This window comes from Microcaecilia unicolor, chromosome 2 (assembly GCF_901765095.1).
Source record: "Microcaecilia unicolor chromosome 2, aMicUni1.1, whole genome shotgun sequence".
NCBI lineage: Eukaryota > Metazoa > Chordata > Amphibia > Gymnophiona > Siphonopidae > Microcaecilia > Microcaecilia unicolor.
In genome coordinates this window covers 522,019,701-522,036,126 of record NC_044032.1, presented here as the reverse complement: position 1 = coordinate 522,036,126, position 16,426 = coordinate 522,019,701, and the positions used below count along the sequence as shown (strand labels likewise).

General features: G+C 43.7%; 1 protein-coding gene across 2 annotated transcripts in view; it reads left to right on the top strand.

Annotated features, from left to right (window-relative positions):
- CCDC149 (coiled-coil domain containing 149) overlaps positions 1-16,426 on the top strand; it is a 179,857-nt gene that overhangs the window by 110,310 nt on the left and 53,121 nt on the right. For both annotated transcript variants that reach the window (XM_030191244.1, XM_030191243.1), the window contains exons 8-9: positions 6,810-6,894; positions 11,944-12,088. In XM_030191244.1, the coding sequence (XP_030047104.1) occupies positions 6,810-6,894; positions 11,944-12,088 (230 nt within the window). The remainder of the gene's footprint in view (positions 1-6,809; positions 6,895-11,943; positions 12,089-16,426) is intronic.

Sequence of the window (16,426 nt, the reverse complement as noted above, 5' to 3'; positions counted from 1 at the left end):
CTCCCCAACCACACGCTCCCCCTCTTCTCTCCTTCACCAGTCATACTTTATCCTCAGTCACCCTCATGCCAGAGGCTCCGATAAACACATGCAGTCAGACACAGCAGCAGGGCTTTTTTTGAGGAGGTACTTGGGGGTACTGAGTAACAGCACCTTTTCCATTGTCTGCTAAAATTGACCCATGGTCTTCAAGTTTTAATGAAAGAGTTCAGGTTCTACACACCAATTCTGCCTTGTCATAGATTCTGTGACTGGTTTCAGGGGTCCTGGCTATTGTGGGGTCGGTCCCTCAGCGATCACCCCCATCTCTGAAGGGTGGCCTGGCATTTGAGTACCGGCACCTTTTTTGCTGGAAAAAACGCACTGCACAGCAGTCACATTCACACAAGCCAAAACCCAGGAGGTCAGCATTAGATAAGATTAGAATGTTGTGCTGCAGATTTTAAAAGCGGCTTGGTTGGGGAGAGAGAGAGGCCCTTGGCAGTATTTCCTTGGTTACAATCCTCTTCATTCTGTAGCAGGATACCTAAAGTTATGCACCATTTTTGCAAGCATTTTAATAGAATATTAGCACAGACGCACATTTAGGGGTGAATTCTATACAGTGGTGGAAATAAGTATTTGATCCCTTGCTGATTTTGTAAGTTTGCCCACTGACAAAGACATGAGCAGCCCATAATTGAAGGGTAGGTTATTGGTAACAGTGAGAGATAGCACATCACAAATTAAATCCGGAAAATCACATTGTGGAAAGTATATGAATTTATTTGCATTCTGCAGAGGGAAATAAGTATTTGATCCCCCACCAACCAGTAAGAGATCTTGCCCCTACAGACCAGGTAGATGCTCCAAATCAACTCGTTACCTGCATGACAGACAGCTGTCGGCAATGGTCACCTGTATGAAAGACACCTGTCCACAGACTCAGTGAATCAGTCAGACTCTAACCTCTACAAAATGGCCAAGAGCAAGGAGCTGTCTAAGGATGTCAGGGACAAGATCATACACCTGCACAAGGCTGGAATGGGCTACAAAACCATCAGTAAGACGCTGGGCGAGAAGGAGACAACTGTTGGTGCCATAGTAAGAAAATGGAAGAAGTACAAAATGACTGTCAATCGACAAAGATCTGGGGCTCCACGCAAAATCTCACCTCGTGGGGTATCCTTGATCATGAGGAAGGTTAGAAATCAGCCTACAACTACAAGGGGGGAACTTGTCAATGATCTCAAGGCAGCTGGGACCACTGTCACCACGAAAACCATTGGTAACACATTACGACATAACGGATTGCAATCCTGCAGTGCCCGCAAGGTCCCCCTGCTCCGGAAGGCACATGTGATGGCCCGTCTGAAGTTTGCCAGTGAACACCTGGATGATGCCGAGAGTGATTGGGAGAAGGTGCTGTGGTCAGATGAGACAAAAATTGAGCTCTTTGGCATGAACTCAACTCGCTGTGTTTGGAGGAAGAGAAATGCTGCCTATGACCCAAAGAACACCGTCCCCACTGTCAAGCATGGAGGTGGAAATGTTATGTTTTGGGGGTGTTTCTCCGCTAAGGGCACAGGACTACTTCACCGCATCAATGGGAGAATGGATGGGGCCATGTACCGTACAATTCTGAGTGACAACCTCCTTCCCTCCGCCAGGGCCTTAAAAATGGGTCGTGGCTGGGTCTTCCAGCACGACAATGACCCAAAACATACAGCCAAGGCAACAAAGGAGTGGCTCAGGAAGAAGCACATTAGGGTCATGGAGTGGCCTAGTCAGTCACCAGACCTTAATCCCATTGAAAACTTATGGAGGGAGCTGAAGCTGCGAGTTGCCAAGCGACAGCCCAGAACTCTTAATGATTTAGAGATGATCTGCAAAGAGGAGTGGACCAAAATTCCTCCTGACGTGTGCAAACCTCATCATCAACTACAGAAGACGTCTGACCGCTGTGCTTGCCAACAAGGGTTTTGCCACCAAGTATTAGGTCTTGTTTGCCAGAGGGATTAAATACTTATTTCCCTCTGCAGAATGCAAATAAATTCATATACTTTCCACAATGTGATTTTCCGGATTTAATTTGTGATGTGCTATCTCTCACTGTTACCAATAACCTACCCTTCAATTATGGGCTGCTCATGTCTTTGTCAGTGGGCAAACTTACAAAATCAGCAAGGGATCAAATACTTATTTCCACCACTGTATATGGCGCCAAAAAATCCACGCTTGGTGCTATTCTATGAACCTTGCCTAAAGTTAGGCGCAGTTTATAGAATATACATAATGCCCATTTCCGTAACTAAAATTTAGGCACAACCGTTTACACAAACTAAAACGTGGTGTAAATGCCTGCACCTCACCTAACTTAGGTGTGGATCAAGTATATTCTATAACAGTTTTTTAGGAACGCCCATGGCCACGCCCCTTTTGAGATCCACGCATTAGAGTTTGCACACTCCACTTTACAGAATATGCTTAGCAAGTTTTAACACATACATTCTAATTAGTGTAAATAATTGCTTGTTAGTGGCCAATTGTCGGCGCTGATTGGCTTGTTAAGCAATTAAGTTGCGCATGCAGTTTGGCCGCACTGCCAAATTTCAACTTACAACTTTAGGCACCATATATAGAACTGGGGGATACTGTACAGTTATGCGTGTAAGGGTGAGCTGTTCACTCAGTGGTATTCCATAAAGTGAGTGCAACTTCTTTAGCATGTAAATATGAGCCAGCATACATGTGGATGGATCATGAATTGCACTTATGCACAGAATTTATAGAATACTGTAAGTTGCAGACACAAGTGCCTCATTTAAGCATGCTCATTTACACCTGCTATTGACATGACATAAGTGAGTTCGCCTAATGCCAACTTAAACCAGAATTCTTGGGCACCCAGATGCCATTTTTTTTTTGCTCAGCCTGTGGCATTGAGGCACCAAAATTGTAGCGCTCCGTTATAGAATTTCCCCCAGTGGCTTCTTCAGCCAGAGAATCAACTTCACCTTGAGCTACTACTGAAAAAAAATGTATGAGCTAAATCCAAATAAATAAATGATGGACTGGGGCTGCAAGTGGGAAAATAAGGTAACTTAGCATCTCTGCCTCACGTTTTTCTGTCATAAAGCAGTGCAGAACTCATAGAGTCAAGCCAGATGGCACACAACACATAGGAAATCCTGTGTCTAAGGGGGCCCTTAGTTACATTCTGGTGGCTATTCCAATGTGTGCATGTATGGATTCACTGGAAACAAACCTGAACTACAAGAGGCAGGCTGTTTAAGAGGTAGTTGCATAGTGTAGCAAGATGGTACGCGCCCTGTGCAACACACCCACAAACGCTGCTGACATGCCTTTTCCCTGCCTGCTTTGCAAGGGAAGCCAATGGAAGTGGCGCGATTTTCACGCCCCAGCTTCCTTTGCACCCTGTGCAGCTGCAGCGCCCGCACATAGCTTGCTACGGCCCTGGTATAGTCTCTGGGCAGTCTAAAATATATTACAAAAGATAAAAATAGGGGAGAGAAAGGTGGAAACATTAGCAAGTATGTGAAAGCTTCTTTGTAAACAAGGTGAAATCCCCAGAGAAGCAAAGAAATGCAAGTTAACATAAATGGAAGAGCGGGCAGGCATATTTGGAAAGCAGGTGTTTTTCCATTGCATGCAGTAGCCAACCACACCCAACACTGAAACTATAAACTACAAAACAGCACACAGTAGTGCAAAAAACAGACAACCAAGGGGAGTGTAAGGTTGAGAATCTCCAGCTGTGGAACACACAAGCATGCAAGAGCAGAATGCCTGCTGCCCTACACATTTTCCTGATAGATTCAGAGCCCATTTTAATTTAACATTGACCTGAACAAGACACAATCAAAGGAATATACTCCTATAATGGTCAAACAGGTGCTGCTATTTCTGCTCTCCAGGTTTTGACATCAGGGGGAGCAGACCTTTTATAAAATATGAATGCACAGCTGTGAGGCTGAAGGGCCGATCTGCATAGGTGCCATTTCATTCAAAATCCATTTGGGGGAGCGACTGTTTCACTTGCGTACCCCCCCCCCCCCCACTACCCCAAACCTAGCTACATCTCTGTTCTTGGCCTTGAGTACCCCTCAGGGTTCTCTTGCAGACACTGGTGTAGCTTCAAGGGGATGATATATTCTGGCTAATACACTGGAGGGAGGGTTTCCTGTTTTTTTTTAGTGGTTTTCTTTTTTTTTTTTGCTTTAGCAGGCTGTCTGAGGTTTTTGAAGGTCACTCAGAACTCCAGAGGAAAAATGTACCTAACTTTTAACTTGAGCTAAATTCTGTGATCCTATTTATCCTCCTAGCAAATTGTGGACATAGCTACAATGTTTGCTAACTCCAACAATCAAATGGCATTTTGAGTTGGAAGGAAGTCAACCCAGGGCATGTCAAGTGTCTTGGTAAATGGTTGGAAAGTACAACTGGTGGAAATGTGGGTTGGTGGATGTGCTACTGGCTGCGTCACAGTACATCCAGAATAGTAAGACTACAAGCCAATTAAAGGGTCCTCATCTGTTATAGAAGAGGTCGTACGAAAGGAACATATCCTGTCATATGCATCCCCGGTAGAGTTGGATTTATAAAATGGGGCAGTGAGTGAGAGACAGCTGTCAAGGCTCCCTGTTTGGACATCTCTATTCCTTGGTGTATGGCATGTTTGCAGCTGTGTTGTAGGGGGCTTTGTGTATCTCTGTGGTTTTCCTTAATGTTTTGTACAACTCGGGGAAGTGGGGAATGTAACCTGTGCTCATTTCAGAGTTCCCAGTTGAATTTTCCTTTGTGTATATGTGAAAACTTTGCTACAGTGAGACATCATTGATCTTACCTTGTGGTTTCAATATTGTTCAATGGAATTCTCTTCCACATTCTATTAGATGTGAAACAAAGTTTCTAAAATTTAGGAAATATTTGCAGGCCTGGTTGTTTAAGTCTTTATCACAATGACAATTGAATTTGTTACAGCTGTTTTTCTAGGATTATACTGTGTAACTTGTTAATCATTCTGTTTATTAAAATTCAACACGACTTCAATTCAGCTGGAGGCATGACTCACCATGGGCTGTGTTTCAGCAATACTGCCTGCGTCAGAAGTACAGTCCTCTATAGCATTTGTTCTTCTAGTCTAAAACAGACGAAAGAATATAATTCACAAAAAGCACTGGCAAGTAAATGTTGACACCGAGAAACTTTTCTGCAGCCGAAATGCAATGAGCAAATGCTATAGAAGACTGGACTCCTGACGCAGGCAGTATTGCTGAAACACGGCCTATGTTGAGTCATGCTTTCAGTTGAACTGCAGTTGTGTTGAATTTTAATAAACATGGAGGGGCAGGGATGACCATCTCTAAGGGCGCCCTTCTGTAAGGACGGCGCCGCGAAGGGGTGGGAAAACCCGTATTATCGAAACAAGATGGGCGTCCATCATTCGTTTTGATAATACGGTCGGGGCTGCCCAAATCTCAACATTTAGGTCGACCTCTAAACATTTAGGTCGACCTAAATGTTGAGATCGCTGACCTTAGAGATGGTCTTCCCCAGTTTTCGGCGACAATGGAAACCGAGGATGCCCATCTCAAAAACGACCAAATCCAAGTAATTTGGTCATGGGAGGAGCCAGCATTCATAGTGCACTGGCCCCCTTCACATGCCAGGACACCAACCGGGCACCCTAGGGGGCACTGCAGTGGACTTCAGAAATTGCTCCCAGGTACATAGCTCCCTTACCTTGTGTGCTGAGCCCCTCAACCCACCCCCCCCAAACCCACTCCCCACAACTGTACACCACTACCATAGCCCTTAGGGATGAAGGGGGGCACCTACATTTGGGTACAGTGGGTTTGTGGTGGGTTTTGAAGGGCTCACATTTACCACCACAAGTGTAACAGGTAGAGGGGGGGATGGGCCTAGGTCCGCCTGCCTGAAGTGCACTGCAGTACCCACTAAAAACTGCTCCAGGGACCTGCATACTGCTGTGATGGAGCTGGGTATGACATTTGAGGCTGGCATTGAGGCTGGCAAAAAATGTTTAAAAAATTTTTTTTTTGGGTGGGAGGAGATTGGTGACCACTGGGGGGGGGGGAGTAAGGGGAGGTCATCCCCGATTCCCTTTGGTGGTCATCTGGTCAGTTTGGGCACCTATTTGAGGCTTGGTGGTGAAAAAAATGGACCAAGTAAACTCGGCCAAATGCTCATCAGGGATGCCCTTCTTTTTTCCGTTATCGGCCGAGGACGCCCATCTCTTAATCATGCCCCAGTCCCGCCTTCGGTATGGTGCTGACATGCCCCCGTGAACTTTGGTGGTCCCTGCGACAGAAAGCAGTTGAGGACGCCCAAAATCGGCTTTCGATTATGCCATTTTGGGCGACCCTGAGAGAAGGATGCCTATCTCCCGATTTGTGTCTGAAGATGGGCGCCCTTCTCTTTCAAAAATTCTCCTGATAATGAACTTTTAAGAAATGTTCTCCTTGGATTCCTTTTTTCCTCACACTTTACCTGTTTGCTCCACACTTGTGAGGAAGTTTTTCTCCTTTTCTTTGTTGACTTGTTAATCATTGACATCTTTAAAAATCTTCATATGTAAACTGACCTGAGCTAAAGGTTGAGGTGATATAGAAAAATTCTGTTGTTGTTGTTGTTTATTATTTGCTCTTGCTATATTTTAAATTCCTTCTCCCCCAAAAAGTAAAGACAGGTTATATGTTTTTAGGATTATAAACTGTTCTTATAATGCAAACCTTTCAAGAACAGATTATGTTTTGCTGAAAATATTGATTGAATCTTTTCCTTAGAATGCCTTGGAGAGACGGAAGAATTCCAAAACAAACAGCAGATCGAATAGCAGTGCCCTGACTGGGGTGCTCTCTGCAAAACAAGGTACTCCCGTTAGTCTCACGCCACAGCAGTTCATTAGGGTTTTTCACTGGCAGGGCTCTGATGCTTCCACAAGATTTAGATGGCAGATGAAAATGTCCTTCTCAACTTAGTTGTTGAACTGACTAACAGCTTTATCCTGTCTGAGTGTATTTGCTTACGGTAAGATCCTTTCCCTTACTTGGCAACATTTAGTGCTACAATTTCTTTTTATTTTCAAAAAATAAAATAACTTGAAAGTTGAATACAGCAGTACTGGTATCAAAGAAGCACTGGCAGGGATTAAAGGATATAATTATTAAATTATATTAAAATTTGCTGCAAACGGCCAATTTTAATACAGTCAGCTGTAATTTTAACATTTGAATTACTAAACTTTTTGGTAAGCCTTGCATAGCACTAGATTTTATCATGACCATTAATGTATGTACATGACAAACAGCAATAATGCCAACCCACCTCTCCCCCCACTTCCACCTCCCTGTTTAAGATGACCCATCCATGATCCAATCGTTCATATCTAGCTCTCTGACAACAGGGCCAGCCAAAGGGTATCATACACCCTAAGTCAGTGAATCCCAAACCTGGTCCTGGAGGCACCCCAGCCAGTCAGCTTTTCAGGATATCCATAATGAATATTCATGTGAGAGGATTTGCAAGCAGTGGAGGAATTGCATGCAAATCTCTCACATGAATATTCATTATGGATGTCCTGAAAACCTGACTGGTTGGGGTGCCTCTAGGACCAGGTTTGGGAACTACTGCCTTAAGTGAGCCTTCAGTTCTGCTGCCCCCCTCCGCCCCCCCCCCCCCCCCCCCCATAGTCAAGCATCTCTCCTTCTCCTCTACCCCCTTCCTTTCCCACAGTTGGCCATCTTTTCATTTCCCCTTTCATACTACCATCCCATGCCCAGCATTTTCCCCCCTTCCCTTCTCGCTCTTGGGGCCCTTCCTCCTTCTAGGCCAGCCCAAAGATTAAAAAAAGCATCAGCTCTGTTCATGTCCTGTAAACACACAAAGTGCTACTTTGTTCGCTCCCCCCCAACAGGAAATCTGCCTTGATGGGGAATGAGCCAGAGTGGTACATCAGCATGGGTCTGTGCTTACATGGCCCTAACACCATTGATAATTTTTTTTAATGTTGGGCCAGCCTAGAGGAGGTAGGGGGCAGCAGCAGCAGGCCCAGTAGTGAGAAGGGAAATGAGGGAAGACTCTCATATGCATCAGAGCTGTTCTTCCACACCCCAAATTCTGCCACCTTAGGTAGACACCTGTCTAGTTGTTGGGCCAGTCCTGCCTGGCAGACAGATCCCTTCCCTTCCCCAGTAGATTTCCTCCTACCAAGATATACTCTTGTTAAATTTCTAGTCTGCAAATAATGAGAATGGAGAAAGCCCTGATTACTCGTGCCTTGCACCAGCATCAAATTCATAATAGCACTAGCTGACTTCAGACTTTTATATGCAACTAAATGATCTCCTTTCCTGAGATACGATTTTCTGAGCTCTCTTTGGGGACATAATCCTTGGCCTGAATAGTATCTAGCAGAGCTTAAAGAAATTCCAGTCAAAGTAATGGTCCCAGATGGGACTATTAATTTCAAAACCTGGATGGCACTCATTGTGTGTCTGCCTGAGATCAGCCCTTGATTAACCCATCATCCAAGTAGGAGAACGTGCACTTTCAGTCTCACAAATACACCATGTTTACAGACAGAAATTTATTGAATACTTGGTGGCTTCAGTTGTGCTGGAAAGCAGGATAAGCTACTCATAGACAGTCGGCGGCCCAGCTGTTTGGGGAGGCTAAAGTGGGCAGAGTAGGAGGCGGGGTCAGGGGCAAGCCCTACTTCATAATTGTCTTACAACACGCAGAAAAAAAGACTAAGTAAAAGGGGAGGGAAGGAAGATGCTGGACCAAAGTGCAGAGATTCTAAGGGTAGTCTTTCCCAAACATTGAAGAGTTCTACACTAATTAGTGAGTTTGAAGGCTAGCGAGTGAGGGTTTTCTTGCAGTGCATTTGGTGTATACAATTTGTCAGGTGGAGAAGAAATTGAGTCCTAAGGAAGGTATTGACAAGTAATAAATGCCTTCATGTGCATGTACAAATGGATTTATATATCATAAATGACATAAGGATTACAGTAGGCAGTAGAACGTTAATACACCTAATGGAAAACTAAACAAGCTGGATTAGTACGTATCAATCCTACACAGAATCAATACTAACAGAATACAAACTACAAATAGAAATATGTAGAGAAAAATGAAATTGAACCCCCCTACTTTATGTATATGGTGCATTACCAGAAAAATAGGAACAGTGATGCATGTCCCTCTGTACTATGCAAATATAAAAAGAGCAGATGCAAATTTCAAAAACTGACATAGTCCAATTGCTGCATTATAAATGATCAAAACGAATACAGAAAATAAGATACCTCTTTTTTTTCGACTAACATTACAGTTTTTAACTTGTTTTCAGAAGCCAAAACATCCTTCCTTAATTTAGGACAAGCATACTTTTAACAGCAGTATAGTATCCAGATCTGAAAGAGGAGATTTTGGCCTCCGAAAGTTAGTCAAAAAATGTATTTAGTCCAATAAATAGGTGTCACATTAATTTCCTTTTTGTCTTTTATTTACGTTTATTAACTTTTTAAGTGGACTAACATAGCCACCACATTACTTCATCCTAAATTAAAACTAAAATTATTTTTTTTCTTACCTTTGTTGTCTGACCATTTAATTTTTTAAAAAATTGTGTTGGCCCCACTTTCTGGTTACTGCTTTCCTGTCTTCTTTTAACTCTTTCCAAGGGTCTTCTTTTCTCTCTTCTGTCTTCATAACCTTCTCCACTACATCCAACTCCAGCACTGATCTGTTCCTTTCAGCTTTCTTCTTTCTTCTGTTTTTTTTCTACCTGTCCATTCTGATTTCATTCATGTTATCCAGACTTTAATCTCCCTCTTTTTACTGCGTCTATTACTCCCCAATCTTTCACTAACTCTTTCCTCTCTCCCCCTTCCATTCAGCATCTTCTCTTACTCCTGCAATCCAGCATCTTCTCTGTCTCTCTCTCCCCCTACAACCATCCAGCATCTCCTCTCTTGTCTCTCCCCCCTGCCAACCAGCAAATCCTCTCCTGTCTTTCTCTATCTTCCCCACTAGCCAACATCCTCTTTTACTTTGTTTCTCTCTCTCTCTCCCCCTCCCCCTACTAGACAGCATTTCCTCTCTTTTCCCCCTCTTCCCCCATCCAGTATCTCCATTACACCTCACTGGGTCTGCGCTGATAAGCAAGGCAGAGGAGCGGGACCGTGGCTCTCTGCCTGCCATTATTGCTTCCTGTGCCGGCCTGGAAGTTTACCTCAGAGGAAGCGAGAATGGCACAGGAAGCAGTAGCTGGAGGCAGAGAGCCATAGTCCTGTGCCCCTGCCTTGCTTGTTTATTAGCACAGACCCAGCGAAGTTCAGCGGGAGGGATATTGTGCTGCATGGTAGGTGGATGAAAGGGGGGAGAGAGAGAAATGGGATAAGACAGGATCATGGGAGAGGCAGTGGGTCCAGGGAAGCTTCCCCAAGCCTCTTATATGGGGCACCTATGAAGCAACTGAAAGTGTTGTATTAGTATTATAATTCAAAGGTATTTCTGGATAGTGCCACTGGAAATCAATGAATGGCCAAAACCAGTGGTACTTATCTGGACAAAAGGTAAGTTGAGATGAGTATATTTGAATATGGGGGTCTCTGACTCTATTCATGGGACTGAATTGTTGCTTTCTTTTGTAATCTGTTTAACCCCACCATTTTTGACTTTTTCACTGTGTAAGTATAAAAGGAATGAGAAGGCATGAATGGAGAATTGATTTTAAAATATTGTAGAGGAGTAGGGAGAAGATATGATAGAAAATAAAATCATTCATATTGCTGAGAAACCATATTACTGTTGAATGATGATTGAAGTGGATCATAATGCAGCCAAGACCTGAGCCCCTGATTTGCTATGATGATGTGGGAAAATCCAGTCATTCTTATGAAATTCCCCGTTCCTTGCAGAATAGTCACAGGAGAGTAGGGCCTGGAATGTTGGCAATGGCATCAGCCCTGTTAACTTGCTTCCCTTTCCTTAGCTAGTACTGTCTTAGTTTCATGGAAGAAAGACAGCAGCATGGTGCTTCAAGCTGTATCCTTCTCTACTTCTGGACCTTAAGCATTGTGCTTTGAAACATGCAGCAGTATGGTATTCTGCACGGGTCGGTGAACAACACTAGCCCTGGATAACAGCTGGGGAGGGTATAGTCTGAGACACTGTGCTTCCACTGTCCTTCTGCATCCAAGCTGGGATAGGAAAGTGAGTGAAGGGATGGAGAAGGACAAGAAAATGAGTGTAGGGGGCTGAGGGCCAGAGTGATAGGACCAGAAGGATTGTATAGAAAGGAAGAGTGAGCAAAAGGAAGCAAGATCTGACTGAGGAAAAGAGTGAGTTAGGGGTTGGAGTAGTGCAGGGGGAGGAAGAAGAAGTGAAGAGAGAAATACAACTAGCGAAAGCGCATGTGGAAGAAAAATGGTGAAAGATGTAAAGAGAGGTGACCTTTTTCCAGATATATTGGGGAAAGGAGGAAAACTAGGAATGCTGAGGGTATATGTGGGAATGGAGTAGATATTGCACCATTCACACAAAGTGTTTATAAACAACTTGACATTTTTGTTTTTATTTTTTTTTTCTAGTTTTCCTGAAGATCATTTACTTCTGTTGATACTGTAGTTACTCATGTCTGGAATTGTCATGGTGTGACATCTTATATACCAGTGAATTCTGCTGGATGGTGTAAAAAGTGTTTTTTTGTTTTACTCTTGTGGTGTCTGGGGCTGCCAGACTCTGAGAAGTTATCTGCAGCAGCTGCCTGCAGTAATAAATCTCTCTCCTGTACTTATTATCTGCTACCGGAGAAGACTGTTATGCTGTCAGACCTTCACATTCCACACCTCTCTTAACCTCTCTTGCCAACTCAGTCGCCTTCTGAGAACTCTCTCCTTCTTACTTTTCTAGTGCAAGATTTGCTATCTGAGGACCACGGGTGCAGCCTGCCAGCTACGCCACAGTCCATTTCAGACCTAAAATCTTTAGCTACTGCACTGCTAGAGACCATCCATGAGAAGAGCATGGTTATTCAACACCAAAGACAAACTAACAAGTATGTAGCAAGAACAATGAAATATTCATAAAATTCAATGGCGAGAACAAGTATTCAAATATATGCTTTTCTTATCAGGATATGGTCATTCTTGTTAGGATACATTTTCTCAGCCGTGGTCTGCATCTTTTTCCCCCATTTCACCAAACTGCAAACTAAGTGAAGATGACTCTAAACTACTATTAGTCTTTTTGCTTGTTACTAGCAAAAGAAAAGAAAACACTAATAACAATTTGGGCTTATTTTCACAGTAACCTGCAATCATTGAAAATCGGATAACATATTTTACCTTTGCTGTTTGGTACACAGTAACAGCAGAAAATAAATAAATATACATACAGTGGTGGAAATAAGTATTTGATCCCTTGCTGATTTTGTAACTTTGCCCACTGACAAAGACATGAGCAGCCCATAATTGAAGAGTAGGTTATTGGTAACAGTGAGAGATAGCACATCACAAATTAAATCCGGAAAATCACATTGTGGAAAGTATATGAATTTATTTGCATTCTGCAGAGGGAAATAAGTATTTGATCCCCCACCAACCAGTAAGAGATCTGGCCCCTACAGACCAGGTAGATGCTCCAAATCAACTCGTTACCTGCATGACAGACAGCTGTCGGCAATGGTCACCTGTATGAAAGACACCTGTCCACAGACTCAGTGAATCAGTCAGACTCTAACCTCTACAAAATGGCCAAGAGCAAGGAGCTGTCTAAGGATGTCAGGGACAAGATCATACACCTGCACAAGGCTGGAATGGGCTACAAAACCATCAGTAAGACGCTGGGCGAGAAGGAGACAACTGTTGGTGCCATAGTAAGAAAATGGAAGAAGTACAAAATGACTGTCAATCGACAAAGATCTGGGGCTCCACGCAAAATCTCACCTCGTGGGGTATCCTTGATCTTGAGGAAGGTTAGAAATCAGCCTACAACTACAAGGGGGGAACTTGTCAATGATCTCAAGGCAGCTGGGACCACTGTCACCACGAAAACCATTGGTAACACATTACGACATAACGGATTGCAATCCTGCAGTGCCCGCAAGGTCCCCCTGCTTCGGAAGGCACATGTGACGGCCCGTCTGAAGTTTGCCAGTGAACACCTGGATGATGCCGAGAGTGATTGTGAGAAGGTGCTGTGGTCAGATGAGACAAAAATTGAGCTCTTTGGCATGAACTCAACTCGCCGTGTTTGGAGGAAGAGAAATGCTGCCTATGACCCAAAGAACACCGTCCCCACTGTCAAGCATGGAGGTGGAAATGTTATGTTTTGGGGGTGTTTCTCTGCTAAGGGTACAGGACTACTTCACCGCATCAATGGGAGAATGGATGGGGCCATGTACCATACAATTCTGAGTGACAACCTCCTTCCCTCCGCCAGGGCCTTAAAAATGGGTCGTGGCTGGGTCTTCCAGCACGACAATGACCCAAAACATACAGCCAAGGCAACAAAGGAGTGGCTCAGGAAGAAGCACATTAGGGTCATGGAGTGGCCTAGTCAGTCACCAGACCTTAATCCCATTGAAAACTTATGGAGGGAGCTGAAGCTGCGAGTTGCCAAGCGACAGCCCAGAACTCTTAATGATTTAGAGATGATCTGCAAAGAGGAGTGGACCAAAATTCCTCCTGACATGTGTGCAAACCTCATCATCAACTACAGAAGACGTCTGACCGCTGTGCTTGCCAACAAGGGTTTTGCCACCAAGTATTAGGTCTTGTTTGCCAGAGGGATCAAATACTTATTTCCCTCTGCAGAATGCAAATAAATTCATATACTTTCCACAATGTGATTTTCCGGATTTAATTTGTGATGTGCTATCTCTCACTGTTACCAATAACCTACCCTTCAATTATGGGCTGCTCATGTCTTTGTCAGTGGGCAAACTTACAAAATCAGCAAGGGATCAAATACTTATTTCCACCACTGTACATACATACATACATACATAGATATATACACACACGCACACACACACACATATATATATATATATATAGTTATAGTTATATATATATATATAGTTACATTTAAATGTTTTCCCCCTTTTGTCTTTTCCAAGTCATCAGCATGCCTAAATGTGATATTCAGTCACTGGCCAGACACATTACACAACTATCCATATAATTTTTTTGGCCCATCCTCACTCTCCCTAATCTGCCCACAAATATGTAGCTCAGTGGTTCCTAAATCTGATTTTGAGGCACCCCAGCCAGTCAGGTTTTCAGGATATCTACAATGAATATTCATGAAAGAGAGATTTGCATGCAGTGGAGGCAGTGCATGCAGATATCTCTCATGAATATTCATTGTGGATATCCTGAAAACCTGACTGGCTGGGATGCCTGATACTGATCGTATATTTTTTTGAAAATATGTGGAATGATAGGGCAATTATATGTTTTCTGGCCACTGGCAAATGCATCATTTTCCTTTGGCTATCAGACCCAATCCAGCTATTATTCAAAGTGATTTAAGCAGGAAGAGAGCCTCTCCTGCCTGCTTAAGTCATGTACCGCCACCTAAGTTGAGATATTCAGTGGCACTTAACAGGAGAGCGCTGTTGAGTATCCCCACAGATTGCTCTTGAAAAAGTGGGTGGGACAGAGGCAGCGTTGGGGAGGAACTGAAAGTTTTGTGGATGCCAGCAATATTCAGTGCTGGTACCATAGCTAAATGGGTAATTTTAGGACAGCACAAAAGCTGTCCTAACCTCACCTGCTTAGCTATGTGGGCCCCTGGACTGAATATTGGCTGGGACCTGCATAACTAAATTTAAACATAAAAGTGCTCCCTCTCTCCTCCATTCCCCCAACCCTCAGGATACAAAGCCCCTCCCATCAAACAAGCCCCTACTATTACTATTTCTACTATGACTAATCATTTCTATAGCATCACTAGATGTACGCAGCGCTGTACACATTATATGCAGATACTTTCTCTGTCCCTAGAGGGCTCACAGTCTAAGTTTTTGTACCTGGGCAATGGAGGTTTAAATGACTTGCCCAAGTTCACAAGGCGCTGCAGTGGGAAATGAACCCAGGTTGCCAGGCTCAAAGCATTTTGCATTCCTGTCTTTGCCTCAGAGACAGGAGTAGCCTTCTGGCGGTCTCCTAGAGGGTGGACCCTTGCCCCCCAGGCAGAACCCCAGGCAAGAAAACTCTGGCTACTAAATAAGTATTAGACATAATAAATGTTTATTCAAATACTCAAAGAAGCCAATCAGTAATTATTGAAATATCAACAAATAAAATCCCAATAGAGTATAATATGTAGCAAATAAAAACAGAGTTTTCCCTGGGAGCTATCAATATGTCCACTTGCTAGTGGACACACTGAGGCTCGCCGTCTTCGGTTCTGTTTCCTCTTAAATACTTTTTTCTTCCTTTCTTCGTTATCTTAATTATAATTACCCTTCCTACCTAATGAATATGCATCTTTCCAGAATATTCTGTTTCCTTTTATGATGAATTATGTTCCAGCACGTTCTATCATCTTCCAACTTCTATCATTTATTCCCTCAAATTCTTTGACAGATTAAAGCCTGTCATATAAAGCATAAGTCTTCATTAGATAATGGGCTATGTCCTTGTTATGCTGAGCCTACAATTTCACCCACACCCACTTCTCCTTCTGATTGTTTATCTGGATACTGCAGGTGTCCTTAGTCATAGGAGTCTCTGGCTCTTAGTTGCTGACCAGCAATTTATCACAAGTTAGCATAGGCCAAATGTCAAACCACAGCCTAGAAGGGCAGTTTTCAGAAAAAGCACATTTATAGCTCTCTTGCAACTCTTAAGTCTGCTCCCAGCTCAAGAAAAGCAAAATAGCTAAATTAAAATAAAAACTAGAAATATGTATGGTTTGCACCTTTTCATGGCCTCTGTGATATACAACTTACCCCTCCATCCTGAATGAGCCCCCCTCCCCCAAGGTCAAGCCTGCCTCTATTCCTGGTGGTTTTCATGGGGTCATTGGGGGCAGGAGCAAAGCCTCCTTGCTCCTGCCCCTTGTTACTGCCTGGGTAAAATGACTGCCGTGACCTTTCGTGGCAGCCATTTTACCCAGGCAGGAGTGAGAGGGCTTTGCTCCTGCCCCAGATTACCAGGGGTGAAGGTAGGCATGGAGGGGGGCCTACCTTGACCTCGGGGGTGGGGCTCATTTGGGGAGAGAAGCTTTGCTTCCCAAGGGCTGGGGGGAGAGAGAGAGGGAGAAGGAGCACTTTTGGAGGCAAGGAGGGGAATCAAGAGAGCTTTTATATTTAAATTTAGTTCTGCGGGTCCCAGATGATTTTCAGCCAGGACACACATAACTGTCTTATGCAGGCCCTGGCTGA